The sequence below is a fragment of the Aspergillus brasiliensis genome, assembly GCF_001889945.1.
Source record: "Aspergillus brasiliensis CBS 101740 unplaced genomic scaffold ASPBRscaffold_10, whole genome shotgun sequence".
Lineage (NCBI taxonomy): Eukaryota > Fungi > Ascomycota > Eurotiomycetes > Eurotiales > Aspergillaceae > Aspergillus > Aspergillus brasiliensis.
The window spans coordinates 757361-776782 of record NW_027137451.1 but is presented as its reverse complement, the minus strand read 5'-3'; the positions used below and the strand labels follow the sequence as shown (position 1 = coordinate 776782).

At 51.4% G+C, this 19422-nt stretch overlaps 5 protein-coding genes across 5 annotated transcripts; 2 read left to right on the top strand and 3 right to left on the bottom strand.

Moving 5' to 3' along the window:
• Positions 1-126: 126 nt before the first annotated feature.
• On the bottom strand, positions 127-3769 carry ASPBRDRAFT_130985 (uncharacterized protein; the record flags this gene model as incomplete). The annotated part of the gene is made up of 2 exons (XM_067618284.1): positions 127-1100; positions 1180-3769. 2 exons carry the CDS (start codon positions 3767-3769, stop codon positions 127-129), a joined length of 3564 nt encoding a protein of 1187 aa, XP_067476803.1.
• A 1564-nt stretch (positions 3770-5333) lies between these two features.
• On the bottom strand, positions 5334-7623 carry ASPBRDRAFT_182582 (uncharacterized protein; the record flags this gene model as incomplete). The annotated part of the gene is made up of 3 exons (XM_067619976.1): positions 5334-6490; positions 6524-7359; positions 7454-7623. The coding sequence occupies 3 exons, from the start codon at positions 7621-7623 to the stop codon at positions 5334-5336; spliced, it is 2163 nt and encodes a 720-aa protein (XP_067476802.1).
• A 2786-nt stretch (positions 7624-10409) lies between these two features.
• Positions 10410-11714, bottom strand: ASPBRDRAFT_130675 (uncharacterized protein; the record flags this gene model as incomplete). Its single annotated transcript, XM_067618248.1, has 1 exon — positions 10410-11714. The coding sequence occupies one exon, from the start codon at positions 11712-11714 to the stop codon at positions 10410-10412; it is 1305 nt and encodes a 434-aa protein (XP_067476801.1).
• A 3548-nt stretch (positions 11715-15262) lies between these two features.
• Positions 15263-16680, top strand: ASPBRDRAFT_130472 (S8 family peptidase; the record flags this gene model as incomplete). Its single annotated transcript, XM_067618226.1, has 4 exons — positions 15263-15586; positions 15639-16083; positions 16135-16226; positions 16282-16680. The coding sequence occupies 4 exons, from the start codon at positions 15263-15265 to the stop codon at positions 16678-16680; spliced, it is 1260 nt and encodes a 419-aa protein (XP_067476800.1).
• A 652-nt stretch (positions 16681-17332) lies between these two features.
• Positions 17333-19059, top strand: ASPBRDRAFT_57203 (putative MFS multidrug transporter; the record flags this gene model as incomplete). Its single annotated transcript, XM_067627711.1, has 5 exons — positions 17333-17538; positions 17585-17606; positions 17653-17726; positions 17773-18102; positions 18156-19059. 5 exons carry the CDS (start codon positions 17333-17335, stop codon positions 19057-19059), a joined length of 1536 nt encoding a protein of 511 aa, XP_067476799.1.
• Between the last annotated feature and the right edge of the window lie 363 nt (positions 19060-19422).

Sequence of the window (19422 nt, the reverse complement as noted above, 5' to 3'; positions counted from 1 at the left end):
ACGCCTCATCCCGGCTTCATGGTCTTCTAGAATCTAACTACAGAGAAATGGGTCTGAATGCAGTGTAACGGATATTGTCACATTAATGAAGTAGAGCAATACCATGGGACTTTCAACAGAAGCTATCTATGCGAATTGTAAACATTCGCGAAATGCTCCTACCGGCCGCTCCCAATTTTCAGGCTGGACGAGCCACGTCGTAATCCTCTGCAAGCCCCGGGCAATGTCGCCAATCCAATCCGGGGAGCTGTTGGCGACGGCCCCCGTAAGGGTAATGCAGAAATCGATGCCATCCTTACCGGAGGCGCCCGCATCGATCATCAACCCAGTGGTGTTACGGAAGAAGATCTGTTGGCGGGAGATGTGTTCATGGAGCCGTCTCTTCTCATCAGCCTTGAACGTCGTCGACCCGGTCCAATTGAAGACCACATGGTTGGCCACCTCAGCATATAGCTGTCGTAGACGGGGCTCTTGGGCGAGCAGTTCTCGCCAGGGGCCGTTTGCATATCGGGTGATCATGATCTGCTGCTCCTGAACGCGATAGAGGAAGTCTAGTACTGTCTCCTTGGGATCAAAGTGTAGATGCTCAATAGTCCCAGCCAGCGTGGCTCCAGCAACGCGTGAACCATTGAGCTCTGCCTGTCCTGGGACAGAAGCAGGCAGGAAAGGAAATCCACTACGGGCTGCTTCTATATTGAGTAGCAGAACATGCGGATGTTTGGTATGAAACACAGTTAGGAGAGCAAGAGCTGATTTAAAGACCACGGAAGTCGTCAGGGCGGGATGATGGTCTCGGAGGTTCAACAGGGTTGGAAGGGAAAACTCAAACATAAAATAACCTTGATCCGCATGTTCTGGTGCCAGTATCGGTGAGGAGGATGGAGTGGGCCAGAGCGCTATAGGTTCATCTATGATAGACTGCGTTAGAGTACGGTGGTATTCTAGGGCCGCTCGCGCTGCCCGCGAGTCTTGCAGTAGGTAGTAGCTCTCTGTCCAAGCTTTATACGGGATGTGCTGCTCCAGCGGAAGACCACCGAGGGCTAGATCGAGGTCGTCCTCGAAGATCTCATGGTATGTCGCGTCCATGATGGAGTGGCAGACTGGGATCAATTAGCAGATCCGATATTATAAAAAAGAAAAAAAAAAAAAAAAAAAAAAAAAGCCAATATTATGACTCACAATCGGCAATCAGGACAGCACTTGAAATCTCCTTCACAAACACAAGCAGTCCACAAAATAACGGACCGGGGGGTTTGATTCTATGCTCGGCTGGGAAGTTGACAATGAGTTGGTGTATATCCGCGAGCGTGTCCACCTCCCCATAATCCACGATACAGCGGTCTAGAATGGCAGGTGTATGCCGGACGGTCACCTGGAGTGTCTCCGAGCCCCCAGGAGCGTCGTCATCGAGCACGACAAAGGACCGCAACATAGGGTGCGCGGCCATTGTGGTCTCGAGCGCGTGGCGCAACTGTGCAGTGGTGTACCCCCGGGTGTGTACGCAGACCCAGAACTCCCAGCTCTCGATCAAATGCGCCTGACGCATAATGTGCTGGAAGTCGGTAGCCGGAAAGACGTCTTCCACGTCTTGCCACGTTAGGCCACAACCAGAAATCGTCTGATTCACAAGGGCCTGGATATCTGGGAATCGACGGGCGTCTCCAAGCAGATGGACTAGGTCTTCGGCGTCCGGTGGCCCGTTGCGAGCGTTCAGGGTGGGTTCAGATGACAGAGGAGAGGATTGGTTGTCCTGATTGGAGCCAGCTGTCTCCAAGACGGCGATCTGCTCTGATATGTTGTTGGCGGCCGCCCATGAAGCAAAGGGAATGGTTTTCCCTGTCCGCTTGCACGCCCTGGAATGCACCCGCATCTGGGTGATGCTATCCACGCGTTCCGAGAGCCTGGCTGAGAGGTTGAGCTCGTCCATAGGGATACCCATAACCTCTGCCCAGAGTTGTGTCACTGTTGAATAGACGTCCCCAACGGTACTGCTGCTGCTGGTGGTGGTGGTGGTGCGCCTGGAGTCCTCATCGGCCATGGCCGACTCCTGCTTGTGGTAGTCGCGCACCAGATCGGCCAGCTTCACCTTTTGCACCTTTCCAGAACTCGTTCGTGGATAGTGCTCTAACCCTAATTTTTGGATTGCCAACACTCGATCAGGCAAGTACATGGAGCCCAATCGTGATAAGACTAGCTGCGTTATATGCTGGGCCTGGCTGGGTGTGATGTCGGTGTTCACTACAATGACTGGCACTTCGCCAGCCACTGGGTCCGGTAAAGGCACAACTTGGGGATTTAGACGACGAAGGGTCGGATCTAAATTCAGAACGCCTTCAATCGCTGCCGGAGAGAGGTTTTTACCTCCGCGGATAATGAGTTCCTTGTACCGACCGACTGGGTAGAGGCTTCCATCGGTGGGTTTGAGAATGGCCTGATCACCGGTACGGTACCAAGGGCATCCGTCTGAGTCCACATAGAACGAGTCACTGGGGACTCCGAGGTAGCCTTGGATTGTTTGACGACCGCTGTAGTGCACCTCTCCTGCCACCCCAGGGACAACTTCCTCTGTTGTTCCGGGGGCACAGAGTTTGACCCGCGAGCCCTCTACAGGCCGTCCCACCGCCACAAAGCCCTCGTGGGAGATACCATCAATCTCGGTTGCTCCTACGCGACCTGTCGAGCAGAAGACACCCTCTGTCATGCCATAGAGATTCTCGATGGAGCGGGGGCCTACAGTGGCCTGGAATTCCTTGGCCACTGCAGTTGATAGGGCCATTCCGGCGAAGATGACAGTGCCGATGGGACGAAGGTCCCTGGGTTGAAGATCCGCCGTCAGAAATGCGTGCACAAGAGCCGAGACCATGATCAGGTATTGATGTGTGTCGCTCCGCAAGGTGGTCATTGTTGCGCGAGGCTCGAACGAGAGATAGGATGGATACACCAGCGTGGAGCCCTGTACTAGGGCATACATCTGGGCAATGTAGCCAAACAAATGGCTACAGGGGACCAACGACATCACTCTATCACCGCGCGCAAAGGTCCCGAAGGTCGATCCGCCGGCCAACGACGAGAGGCAGGTGGGAACCTCCAACACGCAGGGCTTGGGTAGGGAAGTCGTGCCGCTGGAGAAGAAGATAGCAACCTCAGAGGAGGAGGAGGAGGAGGAGGATGATGATGATGATGGTGAGACGCTAGAGGGCTGCAAATGTTGCTGGTCTTCTTGCATGAGGTGGCCGAAAGAGGTCCAGGCAGCGGGTTGCGCAAAGTGAGACTCATCCTCCACAACAATCTTCACACAGTCCAGTTGTGGGAAGATTTGGTCAAATTGACGCACAGCTTCTGCATTCTGAACTACCACTGCCACACTAGGGCTCGGTCGGTTCTCCAGCACAATCTGTAGCAGATGGCGCGCCTCCACCGCGTTGGATAAGCTGTTGGGATGAATGGAGATGTGGACGCACCCCAATCGATAACCCGCCCAGGTGGTGAGAACATGCTCCAGACTATTGCCCAGAAGGACAAAGATCAATGAGTCGGCCGACAGATCGAGCCGCTTGAAGGCACCCGTGAGACGGGTGATGCCAATATCCAGGTCGCGATAGCTCCACCGGCCATGCTCACCCTCACGGCCCAATCCGTATAGTCCCGGCGGTTGGTGTACGCATTCCAATGCCAAATCGTTGGGAAACTTGTCAATGACCTCTGCCAGACGATCGGACCACCGTAGATGTGGATAGGGGCCTCCTGTCGTGATGGAATTTTCGCCCATGATATGTAGAAGTTGAAGTTGAAGTTGCACCGATGCCGTACTCGTCAAGGGAGATTTTTTTTTTTCTTTTCTTGCTGAATGGTCCGCCTATATGATATAGGTATTCACTAGTTAGTCACTATCTAGACGAGGACCTTCTTCAAAAGTCATCATGGACATGCAATACATGTTGAAGACATAATTCCTTGCTTCGACCTAGTCAAAGTTTATTCTCCGCCTTGCATTTAGGTGTGCCCTACCCCCTCTGCCTGCGGGTTTCCTTTCAGTTCTCCTTACGGGGAGCTGACGTTTGTTGGATGTCGTGATCTATGCAGTGGCTTCCCCACGCGCGTAGTTGGTCTCCGGACCGCCAATGTCCAGGCAGAATCTTGGGATATCTTGACTTCTCCCGACAGGCCCTTGCACGACGGCCTCGGTACCGGAACCCTCTCACGGGCCGTGCTACCTTGTCTCTGTTTCATCTCTACTCCGTAGACCTACCGACTTTGGAATCCTTCCTCCCTTCATCTCATTGGACACCCTCACAACTCCGAGTAGTCCACTCTCCTTGCCTTGAGTGCCCGCACAGCCATACTCACCACCATGACCAACTGCAAGGATGTTGAAGAAACCCGCAATTGCGGTGTATGACACCATTCAACTGACTGCAAGAGTCACGGGTCTGTTACTTACTGCATCAATTCTTTGTAAACAGAGCAGTGCTGGTGTAGTGTCTTGTGGAACTTGAAGCTGGGGACGGCCGTCCTTGGCGCAATTTGAATCGCACGTAATGCGACTGACCGCTCCTTTGGTTTAGTTAGTTCCATCATGGCTCGAAGCGTCGCCCGAACTCAATATGCTCCAATTCCAGTATGAACATTCCTGATGACGGCAGTTGCAAAGGGGGACACTGGTTGAAAATCCGGTGGTTGAAGAACGGAGGGCTTGATGGTCTCAGATTCCCGATGCAGGGTACGGCTGGGATATATCTCTGAGACAACTGCTGTCTGCGTCCCCTCTGGCGAGTCAGCTTATACTTCCGCACCTGAAGGTCTTGACTGACTGAATCACAGTAAATTCATATATTACATAGTTTATGAGGCCATGTAAACCGGCCCAGGATGATTGAGCGGCCTTGCTCAGAACCTCAGGGTCATGTCTATTTACTTAGCAGCCTTCTCTTGGCTGAGACATCCCATTGTGCTACACCAGGGAATCGAACAGGGAAAATATGTCCGTAGTATATACTCGGTAGTAGTTCATAAAACTCTTGTTTTTTTTTTTTTTTCTCCGTCGCTATTAGAGTAGAACCTCAAAGTCAGAAGAAGTTCGTCACGAAGCTCACTCGAGAGGCCACGGTTAGGTAATAAACAGAAATGTACAAATAAACGTAGAAAATGAGGATATGATAAGACATTCCGCTCGTTGATTCATTCCAAAAAAAAAAAAAAAAAAAAAAAAACCCCCGCAGTCAATGTTCAGGATCGTCTACTCTAGCGACACCGCAAAATTAGAAACGTAATAAAATAGATAAATCTAAGTTCTAATGGACCAAAGCCACCATGCATTGGGAAGCCCCTTGCTTCTACCACGAGTCCAGAAGAACCTGTTTGAATCTACCCTCTCGCAGAGCAGTATAGACTTTACTAATTTGGGACCCAATCGTCAACTTCCCCTCTATACCATCGCCACGGTTGGCCGTGGGATGCTCGTCGTACCCCCGGTGCAGGGGCACGCCTAGCTCCTCCCGCACAAAGAGATACAACTTCCGCGATGTTCTACACAGGTACCTGGCGGTGATGGCCGTGGCTCGGGGATCTCCCGAACGGGACAAGGTCACCTGGCGAGTGCGCAAGCTGTCGTAGGTCCGTTCAAGGGTATCCGCCACGCGGCTCGTCCATTGCTGCACTCGATCCTCTCTCGGGTGATGTTCAATAGTAAGCCCGCTGATGTTACTGAGGCTGCTGCTGGTTGGGAGGAGACGAAGCACAGTACCGGCCGTGCAGTTGGCCACGGCGACGGCGCGGTCGTGAAGGTCCAGGGTGCTGTTGTGGGACCAGTGGTACATGAGGTCATTCCAGATGGTCGTCTGGACGGATTTTAAGGCGGGATACGTAGTGGGTAAGATACTCGCGGTGATGGCGTTGACTTCCTGGCGGGCCTGGATGCTGAACTCGGCCTGGAGCACGCGCAAATCGACGGCCTGGCAGAGGACGTACAGATAGGTGGCCATCACCAGGGAGAGAACCTCGACGGACTCGGTGGCGTAACGAGCCGCAATTAAGGCTAGCGAGTTGAGCCCCTGGTTATGCATCTCGGCGGACTGTACGTGGTTGCTGACGGGGTGGTTCAGGTACCCCAGCTCCGAAACGTAAGCGGCCATGTTGATATCGACGCCCTTGAAGGCGTAGTCCAGGCTCGGGTCGCCGATACTGAGGTTGGGCGGCAGACCGTTGTTGAGAGCAGGATTCAGAATCTCCGAGCATTGTGCAAAGACCATTTTCCCGGTCATTTGGAGTGCGCTGGCTGTCTTCTCCATGGCGGAGGTGACACAAGCAGCCTGGAAGTTGCCCCCGTGGTAGACATGCCCGTTCATCGGGTCAATCAAGGGATTGTCGGTGGTAGAGTTCAGCTCAATGCTCACTTGCTGTACGGCCAGTGCCATTGTTTCCAGCTGAGGGCCGATCCATTGAGTCGCCGTGCGTAGGGCATATCGATCCTGGCTCAATGCGCTGTGGCCGCCTTCCACCTCGGATTCTCCCGGTTTGACCTCACCGTTCGTTTCCTCGGCCTCGGACTGAACCGCCAAGGATGAGTCGCTGAGAAAGTCGAAGACATTGACTGCGGCTTCTACCTGGCCTGGATGTGGTCGCACCTTGGCGATGAACGGGTGGTAGTTGTGCGGACGACCGGCCATTGCTTCCGTAGCCATGGCAGTCAGCAGTTGCGACAGGAGGATAAGCTGGTTGGCCTCGAAGAGGACTAGACTGGCCGCGCCTGAGCTGAAAGATGTGCCATTCAACAGGCCCAAGCCTTCTTTGGGCCCCAGATCAAAGGGCTCTAGCCCCAATTCCTTGAGTGCCTCGTCGGCAGAGATGATCCTTTCGGATGAGCCTTGCTGCACATGGACCGAGATATCAGAATTTCCCTCCAGCAACCCCGCGACGTAGGACAGCGGCGCCAGATCCCCCGAGGCTGAGATACTACCGCGTAAGGGCACCACCGGCGTCATTCCGTTACGCAGCAAGGTCAAGACGTTCTCCACGACCTGCGGCCTCACGGCGGAGTGACCGCGTATCAGGGAGTTGGCACGGATCAACATGCTTGCTCTCACCAGGGGCACCGGCATGCTGTGGCTGCGGGCGAGGTCCAGACGAGTAGATCGGAGCACCCGATCCTGTGGAAGTAATACGCACGAGGTTTGCATCTGGATGAGCGCTTTTTGGAGCGCAGCGTGCTCGCTAGTCCGAGTGTCGGCACTGCCGCCAAACCCAGTATTGACCCCATACACTACCTCGCGTCTCCGGATTCGGTCGCTGAGGATGTCGACACTGGCTTGCATGGTATCAAGAATATCCTTTCTGTCTGTAATGGTAGCATATTGGCCATGGCTAGAAAGAATTCATTTCTGTCGATCAGCCAACAATCCCCTGCCTACCGACATATATACATATATACTTGGCGGAGAGGGCACGCAAAACTCACCGAGCAATGGCAATGACGGAGCTGATATCCAGTGATTGTCCATCTAGAGCAATCGGTGCATCTGCTTCTATCAGAGCAAGCACTTTCCGGCACGAAGACAGCACACTTTCGGTGAACGAGCGGCTTGTCAGATGAGGTTCCAATCCATCGCGGCACAGTGTTTCGCCCATGGTGGCTAAGGGTGTCCGTCGAGGTAGGTAGTTGAAGGTAGAGTTCGGTAACTGATATGGGATGAGAGGAGATAGCCCGTGTACCGAACTATCAACGGCCTTGAGATTCCCAGATCTGGCGTCTGTGTTATATACATGTCCATTCTAGGTGGTTTCGAGGATTGAGGTAAATCCCGAATGGCGCAGTAAGTGCCAATATGTCGGCATATGTGCAATACATCTTTTCAGAAACACCGGCACGCGGGGGGGGCGCATTCGAGGCGAACCTTGGATTATACTATTTCTCAGTGGAAAAATGCAAATGAACTTCTTCGGTTCCAGGCTAGCTAATCAAAACGCGCATGAGACTGCTCTAGACTCAGAGCGACTAATAACCCTTGCTCAAGAAAGCCGATCTACAGCTGAAGGATCTGCAGGTGATCAAGGTCGGACTTTTACCGGCGCACAGGCGAAGAACATGTGTCAGTCAGCAAAGGGTCCTTCCAAAGGGTCCTTCTATGAATAAGGCTCGGAAGGATCCGATGAGCAGTGATGGCCTTGGACATAGCTTCGCATAACGGAGAATGGCTCCCTTGCATGCTGCGTTTCGTTGCGGCTAGGAGATCAAGGTAGAAGAAAGGCACGGTCTCAGAAAACCAGGCCGGCGCAAGGACACCGCCTAGCAACAGTCGGCGGCCACGTTTCACTTGTATGCATCAGAATAACAGCTCCCAAGTGGTCCGGTATGACGCGGTCCTGCAGGGCGATGGATAATAGATCCACACCAATCATGGTTTTATGTGATAGGTGTGGTTCAGGACACCTGAAGATGTCAAAGGCAACCAACCGTGGTGATCATGTCCAATAATATCTCTGCTGCTACTGAACAGCCGGCACGCAGCAGCAAATGCACATTCCTGCCATCTCAGCTCAGCCAAGAGCGTCCGGAATCTTCAGTTCCTTAGCTGAACCGTGGTGGACGCCAGGACACGGGGAACCATCGCCATGTTTCTCCCGCTCACCGCTGATGCCAGTTCGGGATAGTATTGCCAACAAAGGCCTGCAGGCGTAGTCCCACTGTATGTCGTCCCTATTTTCCTTAGAGCGGTTCATAATATCACTCTACTAGTTCAGTGCTGTTTTCTGCAGTTATGTTCTATATGCTATTATATTCTGCATGGATCTCATCTTGTATTCTATATCGAATGATATATTGAGATTTTAAAGATCTAAAGTTTATACCTGGCCGTGGTTAAGGCTAAAAATAGGATGGTCAATTAATTTAATCATTCTTCATACTAAGACCTACCAGCTATATTTATTTAGAATTTAAGACAGGTAAGATATACTTAGATTAATCCCTTGTATTCTAGCTACTTATATGGTGTTTAATGAATATATTAAAATGGTTATTTCATACCATTTTAATTGGTCCAAGACCACCTCTAGCATCAATAATAAACTAATATTAAGACAAATAAACACGCGAGCGCGTGGAACAAGACAAATAAGGTAAATGAATCGATTGCATTTGATCCAGTGTATGTGCACCATCACAAATAGTGTTATACTTTAATTAGCTATTACAGTAGGCAGATCCTCCAATCAAAGAGTAATCAGTCTACCCGGCACTACGTCTGTATGAATCCATAGACCATCAGCAAGGTCTTGGCTGGGCGCGGGCCAAATGAGCCTCCTATGGTGATGGTAGTGGGGAAGGAAAGGGGAAAGGAGACGAAGGCGAGTGCAGCGGCCCTGGCACCCTCTGAAATAGGAATAAATAAACCAGACCCCCAAGGATCAGTTTTCGCACCTATTTACTTTTGATTGCCTGAATTCTGGAGTTCTTGAAGGCTCTACCGGGTGATAAGCGAAGAGAAAGTTCTCGCAGGTTCTTCCTCCTGGCACATATCTCAAGCCAACTGATCACCCGTAGGCTAAGGGGTTTATATTTGTGCAGGGCAAAGCGCGGATGCATAATCTGCAATATATGATGCCGGAGGAATTTTGAGGCGAGGTCCTCTGAATGCTCAGGTCAGACAAGTGAGATATTAGTATGATGAAATGACATTCCATGTCCAGCAGTGACAGTAAGATTAAAAAAGGATGTACTATGCTGTATTTAGAAAGCAAAGAATTTATAAACAATCATTTTATCGAACGGCAATGGGCAAAGTACATCCTGTCTGCTGTTTATCATGTGTATGCGCTACGCTTTCGCTGGCGTAACATGTACTCATCTCACCCGGGCCGAATTGGCAACGGCCCCAGACCAAGGACCTGAGGCCGTAGTACCAAGGGAGAAAGCTTCTTTGCCTTTATGCATGATTGAATTGGAAGAGTTGAATGGAGCATGAGGGTCTGCCGGTGGTTGGCTGGCTGAACCATAGCCCCTGAATGTTACGCCATCAACATGGAGCGCCAATTTCACCTATCTCCGACACGTATACGGAGCGATGATCTCACATCAAATTCTGTACCGCTGCTCTGCGTGGCACCCCTTCGGAGATAAAATAACAAGCCAAGCCGAAGCCATGGTTACTGCAATCTCCGAGGTCCAGGATCGGCGCGGCGCGGATCGTCTCCGAGGCCACGGCTGGTTACTTCCCTGTATTAATTGACTACCTACGGCTCAAAGCTTGTTGGTTTTCTATGCCATATCCTTGCTCTGTTACGTCGCTACACTAGTGTGGTTTGCAGTGGTTTTCAATAATGCGACTATACTATCCGACTTATGTACATAGAATCCAAAGATGATTTGTGGATAAAAGGATACGGAGGTCTTGGGGGCCATCACACAGATGGATTTAGGCCGTCCTGAGCTGCTCTTCTTTCTCAAAGCCAGTGTAGGTGAAGCCGGCGAACGCGGCGCCAATATCATTGCTACTGCCGTTGAGAGTGAGGTACAGCAAGTAAACCTGGTAGTCAAGGAGGAAGGACGAGCTGTTAGCAAGGGCGAGCGACAGGTTGGCCCTAGCAATGGCTTCGTCAAGTTGGGTATAAGTGGCCTGAGTAACCCACTCCTGAGTGGACGGGACGTTCGAGCCGTTGCTGCTACTGACAGTCACGTTGGCTAGCTCCGCTTGGGCCTGGGCGATAGCCCTGGCGAGGAAGGTACGCGAGTTGTTGCTGTCGCTCGTCATGCCGACGGGGGCGCCGTATTCGGTGGTGTTGGTAACGGGCACCAGCCAGAGGCTGACATTGAGACCAGCGGCTGAGTCATTGGTGAACTGGAAGAATTTTTGGGCGTCAGTGAACTCGCCGGGCCGGTTGGAGATGAACAGGTTGTTGCGTGAAAAGCGCATGGCGTCTTCATAGACGACCCCGTCGATGTTGTAGGAGGAGTGATCGGCGCCACCGACAAAGAGGCCGACAACCTCACGGGCACGCTTCATAGCCCAGCCTTTGGGGCCGTACCAGAATAGCGCAACGTCCCCAGATGCAATCGTGGTGTCAAAGTTGTTCGCAGGGATAGCTGGGCCGGCGCCGTTGAAAAGGTCGCTGTCAAACACAGTGCCTTCCCAGGGCGTCTTGTCGGCGATATCGATATTTCCGCGGTAGACTGAGTAAGTACCGTTGGCGTTCTGAGTGATGGTGTCGACGGTAACGCCCTCGAGGTAGTCGGCATCGATGACATCGGTGTAGCCATCGCCGTTGGTGTCCCAGAAGCGCACCTCAAGGCCGGCCACAAGATTGGTGACAACCGAAAGCGTGGCAGCGTTGTAACTGTCTGCCTCAGTCTCAGCCTCATAGCCAGCCCACCAGCTCGCGGTGGTAGTGTTGTAATACAGCCAGGCCACTTGGTTCACCAGATAGCCGTCGCTCAGACACTGGGTGTTGTTTTGAAAGGCGGACTCGGTGCCAGGGATGGCCCACAGGTTGATGTAGAATTCACTGGCGGCAATGACGGTCTTGACGCCCTCAAGAGCGCTCCCCTGCTTGAAGTACTGGTCGTATTGAGCGGCGGTGATGTTGGCGGCGTCGCTGCCCATGTCAAGCACAACAGTGTGCAGCAGCGTACCGTTGATCTGGTCGCCGGAGTAGGGGATACCGCAGGCAGCGAGGCCAGTAGCGGGCAGCATTGCCAGAACTGAGGCGTTGGCGAGTCTCATTCCGGCTACAGCTCGAAGAGTTATAGCAGATAAAGAAGGACGATGGAAACGAGCGGCGATTGAAAGAGCGTTGTTGAAAGGAGTGTACAGTTACGCCTCAGAACAGCAGAGGGGTGCTTGATACTTAACTATCCTCCTTCCTCATCGCCGATGACGAATCCCAGATGCTTTAGGATCCGCGCTCGGGAGAGACAGTGGGGCCGGCATGTCGAATAGCAATAAGCAATATGCCTAGTTAAAATGTGTGGACGATGTTTAGTAAAAGTACTCCTGGTTGTGGAGGACATGCCGGTCCGGCTACATACTTCTGGAGTTAGCGAAACACTCACAAACTAGTTGATCAAAAGTAGGGGGTAATTTTATATCACCCGTGTCCACGGACCCGTCCGTTTTAAGCACAAGTAGCATTATATCTTATTTTATTATGTAGTTGTGCGGAGTATACAAGTCTAGCTATCAACTATATCAATCTGCGATTCGTTGACTCTCTTAACAGTGGGACCCTGGATCAGCAGAAACTGTCCCCATTTAGTTTAGTCTCCGCCTGAATTAATATATTTTAGTATTCTAATTCTTATTCAGCGCCTCTGCTTTTGATATTATTTTCATCAATTTTTGGGGTCAGATTATCCGCTTGCTGTGTGAAAGCACTGAAATGTATATATGATGTCATGCAAGAGTAATCAGAGACGGCTATAGGCTAGAGATAATGACCTGTAATCAGATTCAGGTTCCAAAACAGTCGGGAAGTAACAGCTTACGATACATAAGCAGATTCTAGGACTAGATAGGTGTCTCCTGCATAGAGTCTAGACCAGGGGTCAAGGTACGAATTCATCATCATCATCACCACCACAACCAACTGTGCTGGAGTCTGTCAGAATTGCAATTTTCGTTGAATTTAGAACAAGCGGACGCAATTGTCGGGGGTTTGCGAGTTTATAATGGAATGGACGCCATCAATGAGCCATTATTCACTACGCATAATTGCATCAAGCAGTATTGTTGTAATAACTGAGATGATGAGAAGTTCTAAGATATCATGTCGTCAATTTTGCTGGTTTATAGGAGAAGCTTGGACTGTGGTATTCATTGAAGACTGCTAGCCCTAAGGCTACATGGGTTGGTGATATATATTATGGGTATACTGAAAGACATTTTATGGAATTGAACGAATAACACTGGGCACTTTATCTGCATACACCAGATTACGCTACGACTCGTCTCTCAAACATCGTCAAGGATATAAAGAAGCCCACGTAAGAGTTAGCGCATGAAAGATCAATGTCAGGATGAAGCAAAGCTTTCGATACTTATTCTTCGGGAATCTGGGTTGTTCTTAGGAAGCACCGGATTGGGAAATCGGCCCGGCTGCCCACTGACGGCGGTGAACCGCAATATATTGGCAGAAACTGACCGCTCCATCAGCGGGACATGTGACTTTTGGAGAAAGGTTAATCCGGAGCCGGTGGATGTCTTTTCCGGATTAGGACTGTAGAAATCACCATCCATGAGATTGGGCCTTCAGCCTTCCTATTGATTCTGTGAATAAAGTAGTGCAGAAACTCTTGCTTGGCTCTACTAGCTCTCGGTGGAGGCTAATTTATTCCTTCTCACACATCAATTCTCATTTCTTGGCCTCGTATATTATAAGACCCACTAGATATCTATCTCTAGTAAATATGACAGATGGATGCAGTAAAAGCATAAAGTGCCAACATAATGCATGATATCTGGAGGTCTTGAAGGTCTACATATTTTGCGGACGTAGAATTGTGGTGACTGGATTGAAACGAAACTCGCTCTATGAGACAACTGCGATTCACTGCAGCATCTGTGCCCTAATGCCTCACCCCGACATATCCAGTCTCAGCCTTGTATAGACTTGCGATCTGCTCACTAATACAGATAACTACCCAGGTACCTAAAGTTCTAGCATCCGAATTGAGCAAATCTCGCTATTTCCAGAGATATCGTAATATAATAGCAACACAACATCACGGGACCTGTGGAACGAGACCCAGCCAAGAAACACGCTTGCAACGTCAACCTCCCACCACATATTCTTGTTCTACCCAACCCTCGCCTGTGACAAACAGAGCAACTTGGAAAAGGCTATTCCGGTCACGGACCCTCCAGCCATCCCGCAATGCAACCGTCATTTTAGAAAGCGATCTGCAGTCTGTCAGACAGCCCCTATCCCGCCATCACCAGACACGCCAAGGTAGCTTGACTAGAAGATGACTTGCAGGCGAGAAGCTGGAAAGTGGTTGTGACAGCCTGTGCTGCACATCACGGAGAGACATTGCCAATGATCATCTGGAGCCTGACGGTCGAGCCCGTGATGTTGGACGGATTCGCAATGTCGCAAATGCAGGGGAGATGCATCTCACGTCTCTGCAGCCAAGGGCTCCAGCCCTTTGGGCATCTCAGAGTGAACAGCATGTTGTTGCTTGGCGCTGCATATACCTAGCTATGTTATCCGGACCTCAACCGGGCGGCGCTGATATAGATTCCCCGGACCGCATGTGGTTTATGACGGATTGTAATTATTCCCTTACCAGCTGTTATCTGAAGCATCTCGTCAGTCAGAAAGCTAACACCTGCATGCTGTGATGTGAATGTATCAGAAGGCCTCTGGAGGCATGTGCTACTCATATGGCACCTTAGTGGAACAATCGCGGCTTGGTGCCTTATGAGTGGTAGAGGGCGTTTGCTGCCAAAGCTTCGGATAAAAATCCCTTTTGACGGTGGGAAGAACTGCTGCTGCTGGGCCACTGATATGCAGGTAAATTAGAGGTTATTTCTGTGTTCGAACGCCGTGTAACGCTGGGTAACAATATACCTCCTTTCAGTCACCCTCAAGCCCGCCCCCTACAGTAGGGTTGTAAATATCCCTCATCTATCTTCCAATCGCTGAGGAAGGATATACCTGATAGAGAAGCCTCACAACACCAGATAATATCGCGTGAAAATGCCAAGTCGTGATGGGTTACATTGGCTGGCGAGATAGACTGTTTACCATCCCCCGTCTGTACAAGGCTCATAGAGTGATCTATGTTTCTACCAAGCCCTCTGGTCGTGTAGGGCCGCTGCCTAGAACTAGTAAATGTGCCTTTACAACGTGAGATCAACAGGATTAACCTATTGCATGTAACGCTTCAGAAACCAACAGTCCACATGAGGAGCTAGCAAAAGCTAGCTAAGCTGCCCCAGAAACGAAATGTATCCGGCAGATCCATCCCTGCATCCCCATCTGTATTCACGGCATGCATGGTGCTTTCCTCATGGGGCATAACCCAGTAGCTCGAAGATGCAATGTGACCATCTGACTGAGTTTTAAATATACTGCCCAAGTGCCTTCTGACCCGGTCCCCACTGGATGACAATCAACAAAAGGTGAATGTGACGGATTACTGTGGCCCAGAAAACAGGACTTAGACTTTATTGTGAGACTATAAAAGGGTCCAACCATTGCACTACTGAAATTAAGCATTCCAGTCAATCATTGGCACTCCCTCTCTCATTCGGTTGCCACTCGATTAAACATGGCTTTCCTGCAACGCATCCTTCCGCTGCTCGCCCTCTTCTTGCCTGCAGTATTCAGTGCCACAGAGCAGGTGCCTCATCCAACCATCCAGACCATCCCGGGAAAGTACATTGTGACTTTCAAGTCCGGCATCGACAACGCGAAGATTGAGTCCCATAGCGCATGGGTAACGGAGCTCCACAGACGCAGCCTAGAAGGCCGCAGTACAACCGACGATGACCTCCCCGCCGGGATCGAGAGGACTTACAAGATCGCCAACTTTGCTGGATACGCGGGATCTTTCGATGAGAAAACGATAGAGGAGATCCGCAAGCATGACCATGTTTGTGTCCTAAATATCCCAGCTGTGAAGTCTGGCACTGATTGGTGTACAGGTCGCTTATGTGGAAGAGGATCAGGTCTGGTATCTCGACACCCTGATTACCGAAAGACGAGCTCCTTGGGGACTGGGTAGCATCTCGCACCAGGGTGCGTCTAGCACTGATTACATCTACGATGACAGTGCCGGGGACGGTACCTATGCCTATGTAGTGGATACCGGCATCTTGGCTACCCATAATGAGTTTGGTGGTCGTGCTAGCCTGGCCTATAATGCTGCAGGGGGCGAGCATGTTGACGGCGTTGGACATGGCACGCATGTAGCAGGGACCATCGGCGGCAAGACCTACGGGGTTTCGAAGAATGCTCATCTACTGTCCGTCAAGGTGTTTGTGGGTGAATCCAGCTCGACATCGGTCATCCTGGATGGTTTCAATTGGGCCGCCAACGATATTGTGAGCAAGAATCGCACAAGCAAGGCGGCAATTAACATGAGTCTTGGTATGTGTGGCCTCTGTGATGTCTGGCACTGTGTATGATGCTAACTGTGAGTAGGTGGGGGCTACTCCTATGCTTTCAACAACGCAGTTGAGAATGCTTTTGACGAGGGTGTACTTTCTTGTGTTGCCGCTGGAAATGAGAACGTAAGCTCTGCTGAACTGTCCAACATTCAACGAAAGTATCACTGACGCTTTGCAGCGAGATGCAGCACGGACTAGTCCAGCTTCCGCACCTGACGCTATCACTGTTGCCGCTATAAACAGAAACAATGCTCGCGCGTCCTTTTCGAACTATGGCACCGTCGTTGACCTCTTCGCTCCAGGAGAGCAAGTCCTTTCTGCCTGGATCGGTTCCAACTCGGCCACCAACACGATTTCCGGCACGTCCATGTCCACGCCTCATGTAACGGGTTTGGTCATCTATTTGATGGGCTTGCGGGACCTCGCTACCCCCGCGGCTGCAACGAATGAGCTCAAGAGACTTGCTACGCGGAATGTGGTCACCAATGCGGCAGGTAGCCCCAATCTTCTGGCCTACAACGGGAACAGTGGCGTGAGAAAGGGGGACGACAGTGACGATGGTGGAGACGAGGACTAGGTGCGTGACATGAGCAAACATGGCTTAGAGTAGTGGAGTCGGAAAGTAGACTAGTTTATATGCGAAATTAAGTGTGTATCAGAACCCTGGCCTAGTCATGTATAGTCGGCAAGTCGATCTCTGCCGATACCGCAAACAGGCTGTGCATGAAGCTGTTGCCTCCCCAGCCAACCTCCCTGAAACTGGACCGAACGCATCGATTGGATGCGTGAAGGTTTTGCACATGCGAAATGCCGCTGCCGTATACCTCCCGACGTGGTACCGGACCGAAGGCAGACACAGATCACCGAATGCTATACGGCAGACAACCTGTGCTTCCGACTAACGAGCACCCTTCCACAGCCGATTACGGCATCCTGAACGATGATAGGCTTCTCCCTGTCGACAGTAGCTGGCGGTGTCCTGACTGAATCTAGATCAAGGAGATCCACCGCTTCCCCAGACAGCAAGCCTATCCCCATAATGACCCGGTGACTGTGTAACCTTGTTACAACCTCTTTGCTTTTAGCCCATTTCGTTTGCTGAATGAGGTGTACCACCTCAGAGTTTGTGCCCCTAGAAGCTCTGACTGAAGACAGGCTCTTGTATATAGCTACACCCCAAGTCCGGTTCCATAGAGATAGTATGCCTAAGGTTTATTCTGATTCTCACAATGAAACCCATCACGCGGATCATCACGGCCCCCGTGGAGAGCGAAAAAGAGACTCTTCTGGTACTTCTGCCCCAGTATGGCCTCAAATTGGCCCCGGACGGTCTGCATATCCAGTGGGCTCTCGGCAACCCTCGGCATCCGCGCAACTGGAGCTTGAGACGGAAGGTCTATGATACAGCGCTGATTATATTCCTGGAATTCTTCACGTAGGGAGCTCCCCAGTTTCGATGGTGTATAAACTGATGATTGCAGGACTGCCATTAGCACCGCCGGCGTAGGTAATGTATCTGATATCATGGAGTCACTTGCTGAAGGTTTAGTCAACTGCGGCCAACAATGCCGTTCACGATTTCAAAATCTCGAAGACGCTGTCAATCTTCCTTTTTGTCTCAATGTCAGTATTCCCTGCCTTTTCCAGTACACTCAGACTGACTGCTCAGATATCTCATCGGCCAAGCCATCGGGGGTGTCGTGTTCCCCCCGTACTCTGAAGTATTTGGCCGGAAAAAGCTCTATGTGGCAAGCTCAGCCCTATACGGCCTGTCATGCATCTTAATTGCATCCGTCCCATCGGTGATCGGAGTGGCAGTGGGCCGGTGTCTTTGCGGCTTTCTGTCTGCCATTCCGACGACTGTTGTGGTAGGGAGCATCGAGGACACCTTCAACTCCCGCGAGCGAGTTTGGGTGATCTGCATCTGGACCATGTTCGCCAACTTAGGTCTCGTCGTGGGCCCTATCTTCAGTACCTTTGTGGTGGCCTATTCCCACTGGTATTTACCCTTTCCCCCAGTATCTACGACCATCTTCTCTAATCACCCACCAGGAGGTGGCTATTCTACATCGCAGCCATTGTAACCGGCATCCTCACCTTGTTACTCCTCACTATCCACGAATCGCGCCCTTCCCTCCTACTAGCCCGCGAAGTCGCCACGCTCCGCAAACTCACCAACATCGACACGCTGGAAGGCCTCAACCCCGACAAAGCCCCCAACATGCGCAGCTTCGTGCGCATCGCACTCTTCCGCCCCATCCGGCTCCTCTTCACCGAGCTCATCGTCTCCACCGTCTCCATCATCAGCGCCGTCGCCATCGCCCTCGTCTACCTCTCCACCGAAGCCCTCCCCCCGATCTACGAATCCTTCGGCTTCACCCCCAAACAAGCCTGTCTCCCCTTCCTCGCCATCGGGCTAGGCCTCACCCTCGGCCTTCTCACCCGCTGTCTGGACCTCCGCATCATCGCCCACCACCGCGCCCAAGGCCGACCCCTCCTCCCGGAAGACAAACTGACCGGGTTCTGGATCGGTGCGCCCATCCTTGCTGCGGCATTGTGGATCTTTGCCTGGACGATCCCGCCGGCTGTCACAAATCTCCCGTGGCTTGTGTCGGTTGCTGCTCTAGTGCTGGCGGGGTATAGTCTCAATGAGATCGATTATGTATTAGGTGGATATCTGACCGATAGTTATCTCAGCTATGCGGCGAGTGGCCTAGCGGCATTGAGTCTGGTGAGGGCATTGTTGTCTGCTGCATTGCCGCTTATTTCGGCCCCTATGTTAGACCGGCTGGGGGCTAATCTTAGTGTGTCGGTGTTGGCGACCGTTGCCACGATGTTTTGTGCGGTGCCGCCGTTGTTTTCGAGGTTTGGGAGAGGGATTAGGGCTCGGAGTGCGTTTGCGAGGTTCAGTTTGACGGTGTATCGCGAGTATAGTGTGGATGAGGAGGGTTATTAGAGTAATAGGGGGTGTGCGATATCAGTGATTGAGTGAGAGATGATGAACTGGGAGGCTAAAAGTCGTGCTTGATTGATGAAAATATGCAACAGAGAATGGTATGCTTTTTTCTTTTTCTTTATTTTTAGCAATCTGTCAGTAGGGTGGGTTCCTTTCCATATCGATTGCTCTTGCATTAGAACAGTTACCACTCTGCTCCAACATGCGTAGGCAAGTTCGTCAGTGTAAAGGGGCCAGGAGGTTCACCTAAAGCGTACCCCGGATACATAACTACTCCTAGTAGAATTTCAGATATCCGAAATCTAAACTCGGCTACAATCCCGGCGTTAAATATTCATCCTTCCGTCTATTCTTATCCAAAAC